At 35.2% G+C, this 25,582-nt stretch overlaps 1 protein-coding gene across 3 annotated transcripts in view; it reads left to right on the forward strand.

Moving 5' to 3' along the window:
• dab1a (DAB adaptor protein 1a) overlaps positions 1 to 25,582 on the forward strand; it is a 154,809-nt gene that overhangs the window by 39,911 nt on the left and 89,316 nt on the right. For all 3 annotated transcript variants that reach the window (XM_079375560.1, XM_079375558.1, XM_079375559.1), the window contains exon 2: positions 11,389 to 11,589. In XM_079375560.1, coding sequence (XP_079231686.1) covers positions 11,523 to 11,589 — 67 coding nt within the window. In that variant the 5' untranslated portion in view covers positions 11,389 to 11,522. The remainder of the gene's footprint in view (positions 1 to 11,388; positions 11,590 to 25,582) is intronic.

Consider the following 25,582-nt stretch of genomic DNA (forward strand, 5'->3'; position numbering starts at 1 on the left):
TATATATTTGTACTCCTCTTCATTTTTATGCAGAGATTGTGAGATACACGTGGGTGTCTTAAAGAATGGAAGTGGCTGGAGGATAGGGATGAGAATCCCCAGGAATTCTAGTTCCAATTTCCTAATTTTCCTAACTCCGGTTCTTTAACAGTTCCATTAGAATAGTTTTAAATTTGAGGAAGAAAAATTTGGAAGACAAATGCAATTCTGTTGCCAAATATTGGGATAATTTCAGCAGTTCAGAAACTCATAATATGTGCCTTTTAAGTCTTAAAGGTACATTTCGCCAAACATGACAATGAGAAACTTCTCCAACTGATTCATAATTTAAATTCACTAACAAGAGCCAGCTCATAAGAGTCATTAGCTCCTGAACTGGACGTCAATGTACATTATGCATTTCCTTCACTTAAAATAACTGGAACATAAGTCACTCACTCAAGAATCAGACTTCCTGATTCACCAATTAGAATCAGTTCATCGCTTCAGTGTTTGTGTTGTATGTTTTTGATTCACTGAAACTGAATAAACTCAAAATAACTAAAATTAGGATAATTGGCTCTGGATTCAGGCTTCAGTGTTTGCATTGTACATTTTGATTCACAAAAATCAACTAGCTCAGGCTCCAGTGTGTGCATTGGATGTTTTTAATTCACTAAAACAAACTGGATCATAAGAGTCATTACCTCTGGGTATCAGACTTTGTGTTAGTCTTGTATGTTTTTGATTCACTAAAAAGAACCAGATCAAACGAGTCATTAGCTCGGGAATCAGACTTCATTGTTCATGTTGTTGTTCATGTTTTTGATTCACTGAAATGTACCAGCTTACAAGAGTCACTAGCTTGGATGTTTTACTTCTGTGTTTGGTGTTGTATATTTTTGAATCATTAAAAAGAACCAGATCATAAAGGCCATAGTATACTACTTTTTTTTTACGTGTACGTCAGCGTACACGTACAGTCGTACACAGTATACTTCCTTTGACTCGTACGCGTACAGAGACGTTCGACACAAGCGCTTTGCTTCAAAAATTTCAATACGTCTCCTGGCTTAACGAGGCCAGTGTTTGCGCAATCTCTCGCCACGAGTTAAAACCCATATAAATACCTTTGTATTCTTTCATGCTACAGTTGTACAAATGAGGACATTTTTGAACCTCTTCGCACAATCTCTCGTCTATGAAGGCCTCCATTGTCACTGTTACAAAATCTGGTGGTGCACGTACAGTACGCGCATCCTATTCTGATGATGAAATTCGCATCACGCGCACTGTATGCTGTCTCTTGCGTACGCGTAAAAAGTGAAGTACACTTTGGTCTTTAGAGTCATCAGCTTGGGAATCAGGCTTCAATGTTCGCATTGTACATTGTTGATTCATCAACAAGCAGTTAAAAAAATCCTTAGCTTGGGTATCAGACTTCAGTGTTTGAAGTTGTATATTTTTGATTCACTAAAAGAAGCAGCTCATTAAAGTAATTCACTTTAGAATCAGACTTCACTAAATGCAGGCAACTCTTTCAGAGTATTTTAGTCTTGCGTTCGATTACACATGTTAGACCTGTATATGAAACCAAACGTAATGAAACTCATTTGTTATTTTTTATAAATGGAACCAGTTCTGAATACATTTACTCAAACAAAGCATTTTAATCTGCATTGTTGTTTGACACTACATCTGATTACTTGCTGTGTGTGTGTGTGTCTTGGCTCGTACCTGTGCTGAGGTGTGTCCCAATGGCAGCTGCTCTCATTGGGCTGTAAGATGCCATGTGCTCTGACAGTGCCATCTGTGCAACGGGTGCCAGATGCCAACCTGTCCCGATCATGTCATGCCAAGGCCTGTACATACCTCGTACAATCACCACAAGTAATGAATCTAACGCCCTGTCACTCCTTAAGCACTCAAACCTTTTAGACAGGGAAACAAAGGATTGTGTTTACTCTGTCACCCAGTGGGCCACTGGGATACTGTGGGTTTGGGTCGCTTTAGGGTGAATCAACTGTCAATCAAAGGAAGAGAAGGATAACTGATCACACAACAGTCAAATAGGGGCAGGCCACACAAAACTACATACTGACAAACTTCAAGCCAGACCGAACCTTCAGTTCAACTCACAGACAACAAAATACCCCCACGCTGAGTGATGTTCTTTGTGTCTTGAGTCATTTTCTTCAGGGAACATGAGGATTTGTCATCTTTTCTGTTGACCTGGACACCCAAAACCTTGTTAACGCTGACGTTTTTGTAAAGGCCACTGCAGAAACAGCCCAGTGAGTCAAACAGTGGAATCACCGAGTGCGTGAGTGTAGAGAGGAGATGAGCACTTATCAGGCGACTCGTTATTCAGGGTCTTCTGAGTCATAGTGGAAAATCAGATGTGCAGGAGAACTAATCTACTGTCTGAGAGAAAGACAGATGCTGAGCTTAAAAGAGGTTGAATGAGAAAAGGGGAAAATTCAGTGACAGGATGGAGAAGGAAAAGTAGGCTACAACCATCTCTTATAGCAGTGGATGTTGTTGACATCAGGCATTAAAGCCATGCTATTTCTTTTCATATAATCCTGCACAGTTTGGACAGCAAATAAGGTTGTAGACTTATTGTTCTTATTGTCTCGTGTTGTTATGATATGTATGGAAGCCCATTTCTGCCACTTAATAAAAAAGGTAATTGCGTCTTTATATAAAAATTTTTTTTTATCAGAATTGCATGATATAAACTTGCAATTGCGAATTATAAAGTCATAATTGCAAGAAATAAAGTTAGATTTGCAAGAAATAAACTCTTAATAACTTAACTCAGAAGATAAAAAGTCGCTATTACCTTTTTTTTTTTTTTTATTCAGTGGCAGAAATGGGCTTCCATAGATATGAGATGCACACTACCGTTCAAAAGTTAGGGGTCAGTGTTATTTTATTTTAAAGTGAATTATATTCAGCATTGATGTATTAATTTAATTAGAAGTGACAGTAAAGATATTTATAATGTTACAAATATTTATATTTCAAATAAATGCTTTTGAGCTTTCTATTCATCAAAACTGTTTTCCACATTGGTAATAATAAGAGCAGCAAATCAGCATATTAGAATGATTTCTGAAGGATCATGATTTCTGAAAATTGTAAAATGTATTAAAATAGAAAAACTGTAATAAGTTTCCACGATATTACTGTTTATATTGTATTTTTGATCAAATAAATTCAGCCTCGATGAGAATAGGAGACTTCTTTTAAAAACATTTTAAACCTTACCCAAAATTTTACATTATATTGTGAGTTCATCTGTCGGGTGCTAATAAGGCTAATATAATATTTGCCCCAGTGTTTGATTCATGTGTTAGTTTGGTAAATCACACTTTTGCTGATATTTGTTAATTTACAATGTTGTCAATGTCCCTATTGAATCTGTCAGTGTCATGTTAATAATGCTGCATATTGTTGGATTTTTACATTGAGCAACTTGGGTCAGAACTTGATGTTCTATGTAAAATCTGAAGGAAATCCAGTTCAGCACCATGTTCTAATATTTTATTTCATCATCAGCTTTCCACTGTCTGTTAGCGTATCATAGCCCTCGTCTCTCTCGCTCTCAGTCTCTCTCTCTCTCTCTCTCTCTCTCTCTCTCTCTCTCTCTCTCTCAGTAATAGGCTGAACGGTGCTGGTTAAAGTTCAGAGAGAGGCTTTATTAGCTGTGGTCCAAATAAGATGAGACAGGAAACAACAGGAACAGACTGAGAGGTAGCGTGACCCAGATTTTGGTCATTTTTGTGTGCAAGACTCTCACTTTCTCTCTTTAATTTCTCTCGCCCACAACACACACCGCCACAGAAAGACCTTGTCTGGGAAAAAAATTAAAAATACAGAGCACAGGCGCCACTAGACTTTCATCTCAGCACCCCTAAAAATCACGATTAACTCAACTGTCAGCACCCTTAAACATGTGATTATCTCTCTTTACATTTGCTGAAAAACAGTGGCTGTGGTTAGAAATCTCAGGTTAGTAGTTTAAACAGAAATTTTATAATTATATTAATTTTATTAATACTAGATCTACTAATACTAGATAATAATACTAGAATACTACTAGATCACCAAGACATTACCTGTCAGGATGGAGGATTGTGGGTATGAGCATTTGTTCGGTATGTGGATATGTGTTTTTGATTGGCAGGTCTGATTGGCTGCTGTTTTGTCAGGTGTGCTGTTGAGTGACAGCGCATGTATTAGTGTTATCTGCTATATTCAAATATTCAGAATAGAACTGGTGACATAATTGTTCAGCATTTATCCCATGCATTGATATACTATAAAATGACATTTCTTGTAGCTTCTCATGAATTGTTGTCTGTATCTAAATATGCAAGTGGTAAATGTGCTGGTACGAGTTTTTATTTCGATAGCAGAGAGGGACTTGGATACTCCTTATATATTCAGGGCACATCCCGAACTCAGGAAGGTGAACTGGGACTCAGTACAGATGGCAAGGGAAAAGAGAGCAGAGCCTGGCATGTCCTGTCATTTACCCAGACGATATGCACGCGTGTGTAAGTGAGTGTGGTTATCTGCATTTTATGTCGGCGAATAGCTGTCACATGCTGTCAGCTGTGGAGAGGCTAGTAATGACACATATTTATCTACCCATATGTGCGTGAATGTGGGTAACATTGCATTTAAACACTTAGGATTCCATCAAAAGAGAGAGTGGTTGGAACTGTGGTGTACTGGTTAGCACATATACTCCAGATACATTGAGCCATGCTGCTCGAATGGGTGATGCAGGTTCGATTACAGCATATTCTGTTCCATTTGCCATTTCATATTAGCTCCCATTTTTAATAATGCTAAGGGGTGCTGGATTGGGCTAGATTTTTTTGTCTTTTTCGGTTTTTATGTTGTTGGCGTTTTAGTCTATCATTGTTTTAGTTTTTTAGAGTTTAGTTTAGCTTTTACTTTTTTTCCCTCCAAAGTTTATAGATTTTGTTTTTAAGTTTTAGTATTGTAGGGATGCTACAACTGAAATTGATTGATTGATTTCAGTTTCTTGTTTATTTATTTAATTTTCTTATTTATTTATTTCAGTTTCTTATTTATTTGTTTTATTTATTTATTTCAGTTTCTTATTTCTTTATTTTCATTTCCCATTTATTTCATTAATTATTTAAGTTTCCCATGTATTTATTTGTTTATTGATCCCATGTGTTCATTTGTTTATTTATTTATTTTGAACTCTTTCAGTCTGAACAGTTTCTATGTGGATGTTTTGCCCACTCTTAAGTCTTCCCGAGGTCCAGTGCTTTAGCAAACACCACTACAGTAGTAAAGCCTCAGTGTTTGCGCTGACTGTTTGACCCCAGCTGGTCTGTAAACGACAGAGTCGGCAGGGTTACTGTAAGACCGGCGGAGATGTGGTCAGAGAAGTGTGCACCAGCCCGGACGCCCGCAGCCGGCCGTAGCGCCTGGCACCGTGTGCCTGTTAGTGGTGGGTGATTTATGAGGATTAAGCGGGCTTGTTGGCAGCGTGCTAGTTATGGGCATCCAATTTACTGCCTGTTTCCTCCTCCTCCTCTTGCCCTCCTTACTCTTCCATAGCTCCGTGGGTGCTGTAGTCCCTGGCATGGTGGATGATCCTTCAGACATAGTGGGATGCACAATTCTTTCAGGAGCTTTTTATAGAGTGTCAATTAGACTGGAAAGCGTGAAGGAATATTCCGCATGGATTTGTAGTAGCGGCAGTTGTCCCAGTAGAAGTGAGAGGCATGGAATAGTCCTCCACCATGTTGACTGCAGTGCTCTACAAAGCTGAAGAGGTGCATCCAGCACCTGAAGGAGTAGGTTTGTCAGTTGCCATCAGTTTGCCTGCCAGTCCATCCCAGCTATGCAGTTTTGCTACTGATCTACCCAAGAATGGAAGCTGAAGTAACGTCAAGAGGACATAGGAGGTTGAATAGCATGACCTTGGTGAAGGACTTCAGTCTTTTCATTTGTGTTATCAGCTGCTGGCTGTGCATACCGACCTGACATTGTTTCATTAAAATGTTTCTTGTTCTTTGACCCCCTTTTAATCGGTTTTCACATTTGATTGTATTGACTGGTCCAAATCTAAATTTGAGACCACCCTCTTCTCCTAGCAGGACTCCTCCTCCTTATCATTTAACCAAGATATGCTTGCAAATGCATGAAACCTTCTCTACCTACTGTAGTGGTTGCTCTTTACCAGTTTCACTTGGTAATGCAAGTAAGCATTAAGTCAAGCAGTAAGTCAAGATGTCTACCGACCAACTAGTCAACTGGTGTCTTGGTTTTTGTTTTCAAATATTTTGTTTCAGCTGTATTATTTTTCACAGCGCATGAATTTATACACACAAATCCTTTTAAAATGGTTGTAGCATCCTAATACACTCTTAAAAATAAAGGTTCTTTATTGGCACTGATGGTTCCAAGAAGAACTTTTAACATTCATGGAAACATTCCATTGCACAAAAGGTTCTTTATAGTGGAAAAAAGGTTATTTAGATTAAAAAAAAAGGTTCTCTGAAGAACTGATCATTGAAAGGTTTTTTTGAGAAATCCAAAATGGTTCTTCTATGGAATAACCCCCCAAACTACCCCCACCCTCTCGACACCAGGGATGCTTCACCCAAAAATGACAATTTGCTGTTAATTGACTCAGCCTCAGGCCGTCCAAGATGTAGGTGATCTTTTGTTTCTTGAGTAGAAGAGTAAAGAAATTTGCTTAAATTTAGCTGAAATCATGGTCCTCATGATTCATAAAATGCAAGTCAGCGGCTGCCCATCTTTGAGAATAAAAAAAGCATATTAAAGAACACAAAATTAAAACCTGTGGCTCATGACGATATATTGAGGTGTTATGAAGCAAAATGATTGGTCTGTGCAATAAACTAATCATGAATTTACAACATTTGTATATACAAAACATTATTATGTCATTATTATTATTCATTTTATCAAAATGCAGTAAAAAACAGTTATATTGTAAAAATTTTATTTCAAAATATTTTAAAATGTAATTTATTATTGTGATGGTAAAACTTGGTAAATGATGGTAAAAATAGCTTATGTGAAATTAAAATGGTTTGTTACATTATAATGTATTTTAGGTAACACATTATTTTAAGGTGTCCTTGTTACACGTTACATGTACTTACTTTTATAATAACAATTAATTACATGCAAGTAACCCTAAGACAAACTCTAATCCAAACCCTAACCATATAGGAAGTACATGTAGTTAATTAATATTACCTAGTACTTAAATGTATAATTATACAATGTAACAAGGACATCTTATAATAAAGTGTAACCAGTTAAATGTGTTTTTGCTGAATTGAAAGAAAAAAAAACTTATTAAGCTAATTCAATTGTGATTCACTTTAGCAGATCAGGTTAGATTCATACCATTTGGAATCCATACTGGACAAGTGCAGAATAGATATGACAGAAATTAGCATATGAGCTTAATTCTTGCATACTTAAAACAGTGAGGTTAGAGCCGCTGTAGAGCCGCGTTTTATCTCGCCAAACATTTCGCTACATCTGAAATTAACAGATAAAGAAACACATGGAAGGCAACCTCAAATGAAACACTCCTATGTCTGGTGGCTTAGTCACCACTTTTCATGCGCAGTGAACTTCTCCGGCTCACCCACTTTCCTCACATGCTCTGAATGTGTGGCATGTCCCAGAGGAAACCTTAGCCTAGATTTTAGAAATATCTATCGCGCCTCAGGAGAATGATGCACCAGACCTCGCCTTATGTCTCGTGGAGGAAGAGAGGACAGCAAATAATAGAAAAATACTTGGTCTTTGTCTTCAAGAAGAAAACCAGTGTATGTTTCTGACAGGAAATGTGTAGTTATATACTTTTTTGCTTCATGAGAGCATAGGGAATGAACGGGACAAAAATGAGACGTTGCAGGTCAGACTCAAACCTGCTTAGCCCATAAGAGCATCAAGGTCATTCGTTGACTGCCGTGCCACAATTTTCATTCTATTTTCTATGTTTGTGTTCATGTTGGATACAAAGGGTGAAGCAAACAATGGTATTTTTCCCTGAAAGTGACAATACGACATTCAGAGATTTTCATTGCAGGACAGCGAGCCAGCTGGCCTGAATAGTATCAAGGATTATGTGATTCCAGATGTACAGAGCGAAGGTGAAGAGAGAGGCTAATGAAAATGGAAATAAAAAGGCTAGAATGGGAAAATGCTTAGCGGGGGAACTCGCTCTCCTTCTCTCTGTGAGATAATGGCAGTAATTGGACTGACTCACGGCTCCTCTCTGTGTGTTTCTCTCAGATAAAGAGCGCCGCGTGAATCTCCGCTGCTCTGCGACATGCTCTCTCCATTCGAAATTTAATGTTCTGCACACAATGTGCGGCGCGTGGCCAGGCGGTGGCTGGAGCTCCAAATGAAATGGCTGTTTAAATCCCCTTGGCGGCGGCTTACAGTGGCCGCTACCCCGGCCTGCTGAGCGGAGCCCGGGACTTTAGAGGCTTTTTGCAGACTAGCCTCTCAAAGCTACTGCGCTCACAACTGATGTGTTTGGGCTTTAACTTTGCAATACATTTAGTTTTTTTGTGGGGCAGACTAATTCTCCTGATTTACTGGTATTAAGGCTTTACATTTCGGATGAGGGCTTGGAACTGAACGTCTAAATCTCATCCAAAATACTCCATATCAGTGCTGCAAGTAAATCTGATATTACCAAATATCTTTTAAAGGGATAGTTCCCCCCAAAATGACAATGTTTATCCCTGTGACTTTCCAATCCTGTATGACTTTCTTTCTTCCTTCACAAAAAGAAAATAAAAAAAGTTTTTGTCCATACAATGAAAAGTCAATGGGGTCCGAAACATTGAACTTTGGACCCCATATCAGTGTTATTTTAGCATCATTGATATTGTCACGTTAAGGTGAACAGAGAGCAGAATCCAAATGTTGTGAATTTATTATAAAATAATAAAAGTACAATAAAGTGAAGAAAAAAGGGCAACCCGAACAAATAGCCATAAATGAACAAGACCCGACCGCGAACACAGGAAACACAAGGATTTATATACAAAGAGGTTAACAAGATTAACAAAATACTATATATATTTGAACAATAATGGGACAATAAGAAGACAGGAACTAGACAAAACAACAAACTAAAGGTCCACACAACTAAACACATGCACGAGGAATACAGAATGCATGACAGATATAATTTTATAAATTTTATTATTATTTAGAATTTTTTGTATTTATTTTTATATTTTCCATTTTCATTTTAAGGTTTTATTTTTGAGTGTAATTTGTATTTTTTTATATTTAGACATTTTTTTTAATGTTTATAATATTTTTTATATATTTATAATTATTTATAATATTTTTTGAATGGAAAGTATGTATTTTGTTAGATTATTTATATTTAGTTTTAGTTATTTTAGTACTTTTAAGTTAAACAAAAAAAATTAATATTGCAATGGCAACTAGCAGAAATAAAATAATTGAAATTAGTTTAAGCATTATTTTTATATAGTTTTTTATATCATTTTATTATAATAGATGTATGTACTTTTAGTATTGATTGATTGATTGATACATTTATTGATTGATTCGTTCATTCAATGTTTTAATTATTTTAGTGCTTCACATTAAACTAAACACATTTGAGAAATATTGCTTTGGCGCCTAGCTGAAATGAAATTATTTTATTTAATGAATGTAGTTTTTTAACCCTATAATAACTTACAAGGTTACACTATACAGACAAAAAAAAAAAAAAGCATTTTTCAGAATATCTTTTATGCTACAGAGAAAAAGGGAAGTCATACAGGTTTGTAACAACACAAGGGTGATTTAATAATGAGTAGATTTAGTTTGTTGTTTGTTTGTTTGTAGATTGTATCGTGTCACTCCATAGACTCAGGTTGTTGTGCTGTGTTAAGTCTTAGAGGCATCGACTCATCCCAGTCGATGCATCTCGAGGTGTATGGATTTCTAAGTGATGCCATGATGTTCGGTCGGCCTGCCTGAGCAGTTAGCGCCGGTCCCTGTGGTCTGATTGCTGTTGTGAGGTGGAGCGGGTTTGATCTGCTGATGGCTCTGGCACCTGCAGTGATGCTACATTGCCACTGAGGCCAATTAACACATGAAAGGTGCTTCCCACCATCCGACTGGCAGCGCCAGAGGAGAGGGCTGGTGGAGGAAGCAAAGGAGGCGATGGTGGAGGTGCACAGGAAAAGAAGCTGGCGCTGTTTGCTCATGCGATGACAAGGTGAGAAGCGAGAGAGAGTTGATGAAACAATTTATTGCTTCCTCTTGCCTCTTTCCCACTGCGGGGAGAGGAAACACTGCGAGAAAACAAGCCAAAACCTCCTTCAGAAAGAGCCATGTCACACTGTCCAGCATTATTAACATCAACAGCATTAACATTTACATGTTCTGCAAGCTGTCATCTACAGGGCTTTCAGAAGATATTTGGCCTTCTGACGTTTTGTATTTTAGTTTATTTCAGGCTTTAGTTTTGTGTAAATACAGTGAGTCCAAGATGAAGAAACAAATAAAGAAAATTCGAATGAATGAACGAACGAACGAACGAACAAAATATAAATTTAAATGTATTTTTGTATTTTTTAAACATTTAGTTATTTTTACAGAAACACAAATATGTAAGTATAAAATATATAGTTATATTATATTATTTTAATATTTATGTAGGGTTTACTATTATGTAGGGTTTTATTATTTAAGTTTGGTTTGTTGTTTTAGTGTCAAAAATGTGAAATATTGTCTTATCTGAAATAAAATATTTTATTATTATTTAAATTTAATATTTATAGTTTTAATATTATTCTATTATAATATAATATTTATGTAGTTTTTATATTTTTTAATGTTATTTATTATTATTATTATTTTCACATTCCCACTGCACAAAATATTGTGCTAGTTTTTGAGTGAGAATAAAGTTTTGTTTATTTTTTGTAGTTTTGTGACACCTTTGTTTATAAGTTTTATTAATAAATGCATATATGCTTAAATATGATGTGTGTGGTATTAAAATGCTATGTTTTCTGATATAATATATAGAAGAGATAATGACAGATACTGCAAATGAGTCAAATATAAATATATTTAATGAATAATATATTTTACATTATAAAGTTTAAATAATAATAATAATAAATTATCTATCTATCCATCCATCCATTTATCAAAATAAAAACCTTATACAATTGCATATAGAATTGGTGTATTTAAGTCATTATATGTATTAATTGCATTTTTGTGTGTCATGTCATGAGACAAACAATGGGTATTAAAACTATGCAGTAACAATTTGACTAAATGTATTCAAAATGTCTTTTATCTGTTCTCTTGCAGCCCTTGCTGGGAGTGAATGAGATGCCGTGTCGAGGCTAGAGGCAGCGGTGGACTGTTCCCGAGTCAGTGGAAAGCCCCTCTAGATGAGCCAGTCACAGCCACCCAGCTGCACGGTAAAGGAATAAGGATTTAATATGTCAACAGAGGCCGAGCTCCAGCCTGCTGCCAGACCCAGCGTCAGAAAGGATTCCAAGAAGAGAGGTACGAGCCCTCATACATACACATGTGTAAACAGACAAACACACTCACGCCCGGGGGCTTGTTCAGTCTACGGGGTCAGCTTTAAAATCACAGGCATACTGTGCAGATACCACACACACACACGCACACACACACACGCACACACACACACTCACATATAAACCCACAGTGCCATGGGGCTGGAAGATAGAACTGAAGTCTTGTTATTTGTAGTGTTTGGACAGAACTGAATGAATTCATGTTTATGTTAATGTTCCTCAGGTGAAAATTGTGTAAAATGTGGCAGGTTTATTTATTTATTTACTTGATTACTGGATAAGTTGGATTCAGCGTTGTTTTGGTATATTTGATATGCTATTATAGTTTGTATTAATGTTTTGAATTAGCTTTTACTATTGTATTTTTAATTTTCATTTTAGCTAAAGTTTTTTTTAATTCTGTTGTATATTTTTTGGGAATTTTTAATAGATTTTTTTTAAATGTCTATACAGTGTTATAAATATTTTAAATAAGTATTTTATTATTTTATTTTTCCTTTTTCTTTTAGTTAAAGTTTTGGTAATTTTGTTTGTATTTTTGGAATTTTATTATTATTTATTTATTTATTTTTTAATACATCTATGTAGTTTTTATTTATTTTTATTTCAGTTTTATATTCATTTTAATTTTAGTTAAAGTTTTAGTAATTCTGTTATATTTTGGAATTTTTTCCCCCAAATATGTCTGTTTTATTTATTTTTATTTTTTATTTCAGGTTTAGTTTGCTATTTTAGTACATCAAGGTAAACTGAATAAAATTAAGAATTGCAACTAGCTGAAATAAAATTTACATTTACATTTATGCATTTAGCAGACGCTTTTATCCAAAGCGACTTACATAGCATTCAAGTTACAGTTTTTACATTTTATCAGCTCTTGCTTTCCCTGGGAATCAAACCCATGACCTTGGCGTTGCTAGCACCATGCTCTACTATTTGAGCTACAGGAAAGCACATTAAATTAAATAAATTAAGCATAAATTAAATAAAATATTTTAGTATTTTTGTTGTTGTTGTTTAGTTTAGTATTAGTTAACTATGATACTTCTGGCATCTAATCTATTGTACAACACTATAATTATTTAGCTAGGGACGACTGTTCTTCCATAAAAGTTAAAGTGAGTGGGACAGTTCCCAGGTGGATGCCTTATGATATTTATCGATTTTCTATATGTGTACTCTTTATATGCCCACTGGTTTGTATTTCATGCTCAGAATGATCATTTACCATATTTTCCCTGTCAGCACCCTCCTCTTTGCTGTGGTTCACACTCCTAACGGCTACTCAGACAGATGTTTGGTGTGGGATCAGTGCCAAGGGGCCTGTCGGTCATTGTATGGCACTGCATAGCGGGAACAGACTGTTGCCTCTCTTGTTATAATGAGTCTTGTTGCACTGCCCTCTTGTGATGCACCACCTGTTCCTTAGTGGCCACACAATGGCGTTTTGTGCCAGGCTACGAGCCCATGAGACCGTAGCAGCACACCAGATGTCCCATAGAGCTGAGAAATGGAGATCATAAAGCGAGAGCGCAGTCTGTCTAGAAGTCTCTGACTTCTACATACCGTTGTATGTCTACAAACAAGTCTACAAACTTTATGGACGTCCTGTACAAATATTATAACATTTTTTAATTATTCATGTTTCTTAAAACATGAGCTAAACAGAGCACAACAGTATGTACAATAATTTATTTATTTATAACGTGAATGTGCACACATTTAATGATTCTCAAAGTATAATAGTGTTTATAAACTATTTTGTTGTTTTATTTAATAGTTATGTGAATTTGACAATAAATTGAAATTCACAAAACTACCTTATTTATTTATTTATTTATTATTTAATAATTATGTGAATTTGACAATAAATCGAAACATTTAATTATTTATTTGTTTGTTTGAAAATACACTGAAACAGAATTCTGTAATGATCTGATTGGAATATTCACAAATAAGACCACTTTAAGACCTCTATAAAAAGCAAAACTGTCAGCCAGATGCTCACATAAACATTAAATGAGCAATATAATGTCTGTATTGTATAATTGTGTAATTTCTTGTATAACTTTTAGTGTGGGATCATTTTGCTTATACAGTAAGTATCACAGATACAGAAATAATACGCTTAAGGAAAGTCAACAGGAGGATCCCACCCTTTTCATTGCTTCAAACTGTCTTGTTTGTTCAAGAACTGTCATGTTTTATGGTCAGAGAAGATCTACAAAGCAACAGTGAAGCCTAGATTGTTAACCTTTCTTTTTTAACCTATAGCAAACAAAAACAGATGCAGTTATGCCCCTGAGGAGACACATGTATGGAAATATGCTTCTCTCAATTTAATATTTAAGCACTAAATAGTGCTTATTCTCAAGCAGTCAACAATAACAAGCAACATCCACCTGTCTCTTCACCATCTTCATAACAAGCCTGACCTGCATCTCTGTTCCCTGTGGAATGGATGTAATTGCACCTGCTGTCTTTTCCCCTAGAAACCATTTGAGCGTGACAAACTATCACAAATCCGTCTGTTTATGACCACAAAATACCACTAATCGGTTGCTAATGACAACGACCTTCCACCCCTGTGGAACCAGTTTAATATGACCTACAGCATGCGGTTAATGACAGCTTTCTCCTCATTCAAAGAAATGAGCTGATCCTCCGATGAGCGGCTCTATCCATACTGTACATGCCTTACCCAGAATGCAACAGTGGCCAATAGTGGAGAATGTAGCCAATTACTGCCTTGAATGATTGAAATGGTCATATTTACAAGATAAGCACACATGAACACCATATTGGACCAGTGGGAAGAACATTTCTATTTTTTAAATGCTAAATGTTTTAACATTACTATTTTTTTTATTATTATTTAATATACTTAAATTATAATTATTTTTTATTTAATTATTTTTTAAATATATGCAGATATATATTTAAGTAATTTAAAGGGATATACCACCTCAAAATGAAAAAAAATTTGAATTTTTTTTTTGAAAAAAATACAACATACAAATAAATACATTTAAAAAATATATAATTAACCTCATGCCATTCTAAACCTATTTTGAAGAATGTTGGTAACCAAACACTTTTGGAAGCGCCATCACAATGATGGACCATTGGAAAATGTATTCATTCATTCAATTTTGTAAGTGTATTTATATTGTTATTTTTTTTTATTATTTAACATTGTGAATGGCTGTACAATTTATTTGTATGATTTATTTCATTTTTGTGTGTTTATTAATTTATTTATTTTGTGTTTAGTTTTAAGTAATTAAAGGGTCTACCCAAAAATTCTGCCAGAATTTATGTTGTTCCAAACCTGTATGCGGAACATGAAATACAGTATGATATTTTTTAAAAATGTTTGTAAAGAAACTATTTTAGTTCCCACTGACTTGGGAACATGATTTGTGTCCATAGTAGTAATCAATGGGAACCAAAACTGTTTGCAAAACAACATTTGTCAAAATATCATCTTTATGTTCTGCATAAATGTTTGGAATGACCTGAGGGTGAGTAAACATTAACAAAATGTTCATTTTTGGGGAAACTATCCAGTTAATTAGACAAATCAAGCAAAGAAAAAAAACACTATATGTTAATTGTTAATGTCAAAGAAAAAGAAAAATCCATCCAAAGGAACAGCCAAATTAGGTTGTTTGACATCCTTAAAAACTACTGTGACTATCAAAATTCAGTGTTTGTTCTACTTTTTTACACTGTGTTGGGTGTCCATTTGCTGTCCAATGTAAAATGTGGTTTGTGAAGAACAAGACCACCCACCATCATAGTCATCAGGACACTGAACACATTACATCGGCGTAATGACATTGGTACACACACACTGAGGTTTTAAACATACCGCTAAATTAATTGAGGAATAATGGGTTTTATGTGCAGCTGGATCCCACAGGTCCAAAGAGGGAGAGCATAATAAGGAGTGAGAATACACACACATGCACACACACGCACACACACACACACACACACACACACACACACACAAACAAACACACACCCTAATAACTTACGCTTTACTCACACAAGTGAGAGTAAGTGCTCTTGGGGCAAGGTGTAATGAATATGAATGTCATTAGGGCACATTAGAACACCGCAACTAATAAATAAAGCATTCACTGCGGTGTTGATGAGCTCATCTCAGCTGCATTACCCCCCTTTCTCTCCCAATCCCTCCCCTTCTTATTTTTCTAATTAATAACGCAAATAGGAGTGAATTAAGCCCTTTATTTAACCTCAGCTATTGAGGAAGTGACAAGCGGCTATTGTGAAGCTTGTGTGTGTGTTTCATATAGCCAGAAAAGGTACAGTAAAAATCACTACATAAAATACTCTGTTCAGAATTATACCATGAAATCGAAAAAGGGTCATTTAACACAACATACTATAAACAAACAAACAAACAAAAACTAATAACTAAAAAAACTAACTATAGACTACTAACTAAAAAAAACCCGCAGTAAAAACAAAAACAAACATCAGCAAAATCAGGGGGGAAAACTACCCTTTTCGTATATAAGGTAGGGTACAACGGGGCTAAAGGCCCTCCGGGGTAAAAGGCGCCTTTGATATTATTTTCACCTGAACCACTAGATGGCACAAAAACATGGCTTAGCACTTTCCAAAACATTAGCTTTTCAAGATGCACATGTTTATTGTCTGATCTTTTGACGCGATCGTGCGCAGCAGTGCAAAGTTGATTCTGTGCTTTCTTGATGTAATATTTTATGTTTTTTAAAATGTTGTAGATTTAAGCAAATGAGAATCGCTAAAATGAATGCATATATTTTGAGACAAAGGTCTTATTAACAATTTTCAGTTTTGTTAAAGTTAATTAAAGCAACAGTTTTTAAATAACGAAAGCATATGTAAAAGTATGTTTTTTGGGGTAAAAAGCACCCCTGCTGTTGGGGCTAAACGCGCACAGTAATTAACAAGATAATTAATAGTATTAATATTATTATTATTTTTTTTTTTTTCAAATTAAGCAGAAAACAGTACAAACTTTGCTAAAGTGATTGTTTTGAACAAGTATTAACTTAGACATTATTAAACAAAACATTATTTTAGCTGAAGTATTTGTATCACTACCATGGGCCTTTTACCCCATGCTGGTGGGGTAAAAAAAAAAATATATATATATTTGTTTATCTAGTTTAAAGAAATAGTCCAACATTTTATATTTAAATATAATGTAAATCTAATTTAACATAAAGTTATGAGTAAGTGAATGGAACATTAAACATTTCACATGGAAACTACTGTAAAATTCAGCAAGAAATAGTCACATTTTTCATGAGATCAGGCTAGAGTTTATTCACGCTACAATACATGCTGAGAAACTAAGCACTGGCGCATTACTGTGGCAATCACACTATTACAGTTAAGCTGTAAATATATAATAGATTACTGTAATATCAGTGTAATTTCCCAGCTCATGCGGCTAAATCAGTATTTTCCTGCTCTTGAAGTCACAGTATACCATTTACATTTAATTATAATGAATTGTAGAACTACTAAACTAAAAATTACACCAAAAGTACTGCAGGAATGCACTGTAAATATAGATTTTGTGATGCAAGTAAGGTGGAAAAAAGAAATTGCTAAAGTCTACATGAGCAAAAAGGAGGGGAAAAAAGAGGCCGCTTTCAAAACGTGATGATTGCTGTTATTGTGTTCATGATCTTGTCACAATTGAAGCTATTTCAGTGTATGAAAGCAAACTGCAATTTCACATATATGCCTGTATGGCCTCCATAATAAGACGCAACATTGTTATGGAGAACGGAACGGAGGGCGGTATGTTTTCTCCATTGTATTTTTAGAGAAGTTGTCAGATTCCCACTGCACCTCTTGTCAAACAAAAGCTTTAGTGGTAGACATACACGTAAGAGCAGGAATATTAACTATATAGTGTATGGAGTGTGTCGGTGAGTGTTGTGGTATTGTTCGATAGAGATACCGTAATCACCAGAACTGAGTGCTTAATTGATTTGATTCTGAATTGTGCTGTGTTTTCTTGGACCGGTCTTTTGTTGAAGATGTGGCTCACTGTCAGAGTTGACATGCAGGGGTTTATTAAGCTCTGAGACTGATCATTAAGCTGTCCAGATCTGTCTCACTTCCATATTAACATCTCTCATTTCATCTTTCCATCCAGACTTTTTTTTGTTTTTTTGTTCCACAAATCAGTGACTGGCAGCTTTAGATGGAGGTTCGTTGCCAGTGGGAGGGCTGTGGCAACAGCATTTCATCAAACATATGGACTAAGAATAAACATGGAAAGGATTTTTAAATTAACAGGAATAGAATTGGATGAAACCAAAGCAGATCGCTTCTCTGTGCCCATTGGCTCAATGCATGTGACTGGTCTTCATTGATGTGCACCACTCAGAATTCAGTTGAAAATGCCTTTTAAATTCCAATTCAAATCTTGAATTTGAGATGAGATGAAACAAGATGCAGTGGAATCTGAATATATGAAAAAAAAAAAAAACTGAAAATTAAAGAAACTGCTTTATTTTTTCATTTATTATTATTATTAATAATTTGTTTTATTCATACAATACTAACAATTCTATCTACTAAGGTATGCAATACTGTACAACACACTGAGTTTGGTGAGATTTTAATTTATTTTTTAAAGAAGTCTATTATGCTTACCAAGGCTGCATTTATTTAATCAAAATACAGTAAAAACATATTATTATTAAATATTATTATAAAATCAACTCGTTTCTATTTGAATATTTTAAAATATTTATTCCTGTGATGGCAAAGCTGAATTTTTAGCAATCTTATTCCAGTCTTCAGTGTCACATGATCCTTCCGAAATCATTCTAATATGCTGATTTGCTGCTCAAGAAACATTTATTATTATCCATTTTGAAAACAATTGCTCTGCTTAATATTTTTGTGGGCACAAAAGATAGAAAGAAAATTGAAATGGAAACATTTTGTGCAGTTTATGCAATCTAAGGGTACTTTAAATAAATGTGTAAATGTAAGGAAAGAAAGAAAGAGAGAGTTTTTGGATTATTCCATCTGTTGCTTATATTTGAAAATATTATGTTAAATTAAAAATATTATTATATTATATTATTTAAAATAATATTATTTAAAAAAAAAACTTAGTGGGAAAAAAACAACAATTTTTTTTTTTAGAATGGTTAATGAGTTTTATGCATTTGCTATGGTGTTATGTGTTTTTTTAGTGCATTACTTTACTATCTGTTAGGTGGTTGCTTTCTGGCCCAAAAGATCTCACTCATAAATCTTTGTGATATTCTGGTCTGTGTATTTGATTCCAGTCCCTCGTTTAGTGTAGGTCTCATCACCGATTTTGTCATCCACTATTTTATCGTCCATCGGGTAAAAAAATAAAATGAGTCTGATTAGTGATTTTTGGTTGGGTTGTTTCATTTTTAAAGTGCCCCTATTTTGGATTTTTGGAAATGACCTTTCATGCAGTGTGTACCACAGCTCTAAGTGAATGAAAACATCCTGCAAAGTTTTAAATCTGAAAGTGCACCGTGTATAAAGTTAATGTCTCTCAAAAGAAAGAGTCAACTCTGAATCATTGAAACGAGTCGTTTTTAAAACGAATCCCAAGCTGTTTCATGTTGACATCAACATGAAACATTAGCATATTGTCCGCCCACTAGTTGCGCACACAGACCTGGGAAAACTTGAACCTCCCTCCCTCAAACACTGTGTAGCGGATTCCTGTGGATAGGATCATCATGTCGAGAAGATGCTGTTGTCCCACAGACTTACACTCTATGTGTGGCAGGCTACCGGTTCACATTTACGGCTCTGCGTGTGTAAAACCATTAGTCAATTTTTGCATTGGTCTGAATGAAAATGAAAATTCATTCTTTGCCACTAAATGCCCTTTTGGAGCAGTAGAAATAGCTGTTTCCCCCGGTAACGGCTGCACACAAAGCAGCACTGTGCACAAAACGCTGCTTTATCAGGTATTACAGGCAAGAGGAAATGAAAATTAAATTGGCCAATCACCGCAGATTAGCATCATGCAAAGGAGGGGTTTGGAAAAATGAATGGTTGAGTGAATAGTTTGGGAGTTGTTGAGCAAATAAGGTAAAAATAAATGCATATTATAAGACAACGAAATAGTTTTTTTGACCTTGCATGCATGTCAACCTGTTGCTGGGGACTCCCAAAACCAAAATATGCACATTTTGATAACCCATAATAGAGGCACTTTAAAAAAAAAAGTCAAAAGTGATGGTTTCCCTTTTAAAAAGTTGCCTGGCTGTGTCATTTTTTGCGATCTATGCTTCCTTTTCCCGGCTGTAATATCATCCAGTATGGTTAAAAATATGATGATATTGTTCATAAAACAGAAAGGCTGAGGAGAGACGTGAAGTTCTGACAGGTCTCAGGAGGGAGCATATGGTGTGTGGTGATTAAGACGATGAGGAGAGATTTGGGGCCTTTTGTCACGGTGACACAGATAAAGATCTAGACCCAAATAAAGATCTTATATTAGTAATTCATACAGATACTCTGTGATATGTTTCAGAGACAGACATCCCTGAGCGTAAGGGCAAAGAGGAAGACACGAGGCTGACGAAACACTAATGAAATAAGTTGTCTGTGACCTAGGTGAAGTTTGCAGTCCTTCACAAATTTAGGAAGTTTTCACTTTTAATTTGTGAATTACCATAGCAGTCCTGCTTAGGCCTCATACAGAGTGACAGGGGCACAAAAAGTAGGTGTAATTAACTGGGATCATGCTGGGTTTTCATACTACTAATTTTGCTAATGCAAATTCGCATAAATTCGCACTTAGGAAAACATGATTGGAAAAGGTTGATAGGCGATGCTGTGTTTTGAATATTTGGTCAGGTGTTTGCACTCAGTATAGACTATGCATGAACAAAGAGATGACAGCTTTTTCACAATTAATATTAATGCTATATTAATGATATATTAGACAGAAAACAACAACACAATGCAATAGTCTGCCAGCACCTCCAAGGGCAAGTGGCTCTCAGCCCTCATTATGTAAGTTATTGCAGTTACTCTGCTGCGTCTCCTGGTAGCATTTAGTAACAGTATGTATAATTGCTACAGTATGGCAAAAAATGTGAAACATTTGTTTGAAACACAGCTATAGATCTTTATATATAATAGCTCAAGCAGTAATCTTTCAGAGAGCCTTCTTTACCTCAAAGCATCCAAAAAAAAAGCATTTTTTTTCTATTTCTTTTTTTCCCCCACCAATAAATGCCCACTGCCAAGGTCCCTTTTTGCCCTGTTGTGTCTGTCCAATCAGTGCTTTATTCTGCTGTGTCCTCTTGCAGCATTTAACATGTATAATTGCTACATTATGGCAAAAATAACTCTACCCAAAGCAAGAAGGCCATTCAACTCAAGAGAACATGCATACAGTACTTCACATTTCTGTAGTCAATTTCTTAGAAATGTCCTTTGAAACAGTAGTTTGAAAGCCATAATTATTTTTATTTTATTTTATTTCTAAAATAACTCCAGAAGATAACTCACTGTATTTAATATTTTTCTATTATCCATCGCTTAATATTTTTCTATTATTCTGTTATCCTTAAAGGTTTTTATTTTATTTTATTTTTTTTTTCCCCCCACCAATAAGCAGGTGCTGCTGTGGTCACATTTTGCCCTTTTGTGTCTCTCCAATTATGGGAGTTATTGCAGTTATTCTGCTGAATCTTCTGGCAATGTGTAATATGTATAATTGCTACAGTATAGCAAATACATCGCTACCCAAAGCAAGAAGGTCATTCAACTCAAGATAATATGCATACCGTAGCAAACTGAGTACTTCACATTCTTTATAGTCAAATTCTCAGGAATGTGCTTAAAATAGGAAACATTTGTTTGAAACCCATTTATCTATTTATTTATTTAATCTCACTGTATTTACTATTTTTCTATTATCCTTCAAAAAGCTTTTTTAGTCATATTTTTATGAATGTGGTTAAAAAAGTGAAACATTTGTATGAAATGTCTTTGAAACAGCTAATTTTAGGTTTAAAAGTTTAGATTTCTTAGATAACGCACTGTATTTAATGTTCTTTAATTATCCTTCAGAGAGCCTTTTTCACCTCCAAGCATCTGATTTGTTTTCCCCCACTAAATGGCTGCTGCCGAGGTCACTTTTTGCCCTGTTTTTTCGTCTCTCTAATCAAAATACCATTTCATTTGTGTGCCGTCAACATTCTGATAACTCTCGGCTTCGAGGAAGCAGGGAAACAATTTAATTCTGTAATGTTTTATGTCTTATTTCATAACCTTGATGTTTGTTTTGATTGCCTGAGATTGTCTTGAACGACCCTTCTCGAATCAGTATACATAGAATGATGTGATTAGAATTTAAAAGCACAGCAGAAATTTCCAGAACGCCTAAAATATGACAACAGCGCTACACTCATTAAGTGTCATTTCCTCATTCTCTCCTCTAACCTTTGTACAACCTTTGTGCACTAATGTGTAACCATTCGCCGCATTTCAATGAGACCTTTGGAACTATGGTTGTATAACTGATATGATGACACAGAAACAGGCTTATATTTTCAAAAATTATTTCCCTCAGAGGCAAAGGAATCAGACAGCGTACATTTTCTTGTGGGGATCCTCACGCCCCATTCACTTTCACCCTCAGGTTTCTCTCTCTGTCTTGCCGTCTCTCCTTCACTGCTGTAATTAAGTGAAAATTTATGTGTGATTTTTCCATCTGACGATCAGGGATAATCACGGCATATTACAACACAGCCTGCTGAGATGGGTAAGCAAACAGCGCGCAACAGAAAGACTGTGTTCGTGTGTCTTTTAATCTGAGCAATTGTTGCATTAGACTGCTGTTATGTGTTTAGGAATTACAGTTAATATTTGTTTTATTTATTTGGGTGTGTATATGTTTAATATTGATCGTGCGAAGCAAAAAGCATTTTAGACTCATTATTACATGCTCAATTTGCCATCTCTCAGACTACAGACCCCATGATGAGCAGTTTACTTTCCTGAGTTGATGAATTTCCTGTTGAAACAGCAAGCTGAAGGGCTGGTAGCAGGGTTGCCAGGTTTTCACAACAAAACCCGCTGAATTGCTATACTCAATTGTTATACTCAATCGGTCCCCCGGTAAAAATAACATTCCGGGGGGGTAAAATACATGTTTTTTGGTGGAGTTACCCTGGTAAAATTTGCATTCCAGGGGCTAAATATCATGTTATTGGGGTCGCTTCAACCTGCGGCAACAGTGGTAAAGTAGCCCAATTCTGCAAGGAAACCGTGGACTTGGCAACACTGGCTAGTTGCTTTTTTTTTTTTTTTTTTTTTTTTAATAATAGGTTATATTTGCTACTTGTTGGGGGGCTGGACTTGCTTATTTTACAGGGCATGTGACTGGACGAAAATCTGTATTGTTCAGTATGACTCATCAATATTTTTGGCCTGCTTTCCTGGAAGAGAAAGATTGTAATGCAGTGGCTTATAGTTGCCTTTGGGCTGTTTTTGAATTGACCCCACTGTAGTCCACTTAGTGTAAATACATCAGATTTGAGCTATTGCTTGTAAGAAAATTGAACAGGAAATGTACATACGTTATATATTGTATGTTAATCCAAGATAAACAAATAAAAACTAGAGAGTTTAATATATTTTTAAAATCGGCTTGAAACTTTTTTTATGTCTTTATTTTAACGTATATCTGAGTAAATGGCCAATTGAGGACATGTTTGAATTGAATGGGAAAATATTAATATGTATAGATAAATCATTCTGAATTATCACTGCGTTCCATAAAACATAAGAATTTTATTCCATACATTCCATAAAGAAAATTAAAAAAAGTATTTTTTCCTTTGTTGACTTTAATATAAATATAATATAATTTTATATTTTAATATATGAAGTTAAGCTGACTTGTGATTTGTGGGTGTTTTTTTTATTTTATTTAAAATTTAAAAACGATTTATAAATAATGTAATATAAATTTAAATTTAAATCTAAATATTTTTGTTTTCATATTTGTTTCCAATAATGCATACAACAGCATTCAGTACATATATTAATTTAATATATACTCTAATATCAGAATTTTAGAATTTATGCAGTAGAGTTTTCTGCAGAGCTCAATCTGTCATGTCCTTTACTGAGGGTGTTTTGTGCCCAGTTTTTTTTTTCAGATTTGAAGCTCTATTCATCAGAAGGAAAGCCATGAAAGTCTTGTCTCTGAGCCGGCGGCATATCACAGTGACACTGTGTTTCAGATGAACTTGATTCTGGGCTGAGAAAGAGCTAAAGCTTTACGCTTTATGTCTGGCTAATTCATCAGTTTGAATCTCCAGTTTGAAGAGAACGACTGAATCCCTTGGTGATTTACTGTACCTCATGGTTCATCCTCACAGAGAAGCTGCTGTGGACGGGTTTTACTGATAAGATCTTTATCGATTGACCAGTGAGCTGCTTTTAGTGTGTGGGGTTTGTAAGATACCGAATGAATGTTGAAGGGGGACATTGTGGTTGCTTGGAGAGCAACGATTACTGGATGAACGTAGTGTTGTTTTTGGCAGCCTGTTTTAATTTTAGTCTAGTCTTTGTGTGAAGCTGTCATTTTAGTTTTCATTAGTTTTAGTCACGTTCATACTCTTTTTAGTCTAGTCAAGTTTCAGTCAACTACATGTCTGAGCATTTTAGTCTTACTTTAGTCAGAATTATCCATGACTATTTTCGTCTAGTTTTCGTCAACGAAAACGAATGACATTTTTGTCTAGTTTTAGTCAATGAAAATTTCATTTTAGTCTCTTTTTAGTAATGCAATTCTATTTAACCCAGTCAATATAGTATAAGTACCTAGCAGTGGCATACCTTAATACTGTAGCTTCAACAATTGATTGCCAATTCAAAGTCAATGTTTGAATAAACTGACAGCTCAGATGCCCAGATTATGCAGAGCTGTAATAGATACTAATGGTGGATATTTTGATGAATCGAAAATTTTAGTTTTTTCTATGTATAAACTGTTTATGTAATAAAATATGTTTTCGTAGTTTCTGTTGTCCCTTATCAGTGCAAAATTATCACAAATTAAAGGATTCATGCCAATATTGTCCAATACCCCACTTTTCTAGGGCGTTTCCAAACTTTTGGAGGGCAGTGTATATGCTCCCAATATAAATACTATTACAAAAAGCAGGTTCCTTTAAAAAACGTTTGTCCAAATTCTAAGGCAGCATTGCATGTGCAACAATTTCAGCCGAGAAAGAAAAAATATCCAAGATTGCAGATTATAAATCAACCCGGACTCACTGGAGAAACATCCTTGGAGCGACATTTCTGCAAAATGATATGATGTTTTTTGCACGTTTGGTGACACTTTCACCAAGTCAGTGCTTTAAGTTTGAGACAGATGAAGATGATTCTGGCAACATTTTTTTATTTTATTTTGGGTGTACATATCGTGGCATATCAGAAATTAAATTATCCATTGAGTGGCATGAAAAGTCAATGTTCTGTCATGTTTGAAAATAACTTACCACCTAAACTAAACACTAAACCTGATAGTGATGACCAAAGCAAATGTGATGTATTTCCTGGAGCGACAGTGGCATTTTTAAGTCTTTGAACTCTTTATCATGACTCGCGTTTACGGGACCCATGAGCACTTCGCATTGTAAGTGGAGTGCTGTACCAGGTGCGCTATCAAACAAGATTACTATGTTAGAAAAGCCATACAAATGGAGCTGGTTATGTGTTGCAAACGCCAAAATGTATTAGTTTATAAATTAAGCACTATGGAAAAAGTGCCATAACATCATATTGTGCAAGAAACTGCACAAAAATAAATATTTCTTGATCGACAAGCTGCATAGTAATCATAATTTGTGTAAAAAGGAATAAAAGTTGTTGGTGTTTAACTC

The sequence above is a fragment of the Barbus barbus genome (genome assembly GCF_936440315.1).
Source record: "Barbus barbus genome assembly, chromosome: 24".
Lineage (NCBI taxonomy): Eukaryota > Metazoa > Chordata > Actinopteri > Cypriniformes > Cyprinidae > Barbus > Barbus barbus.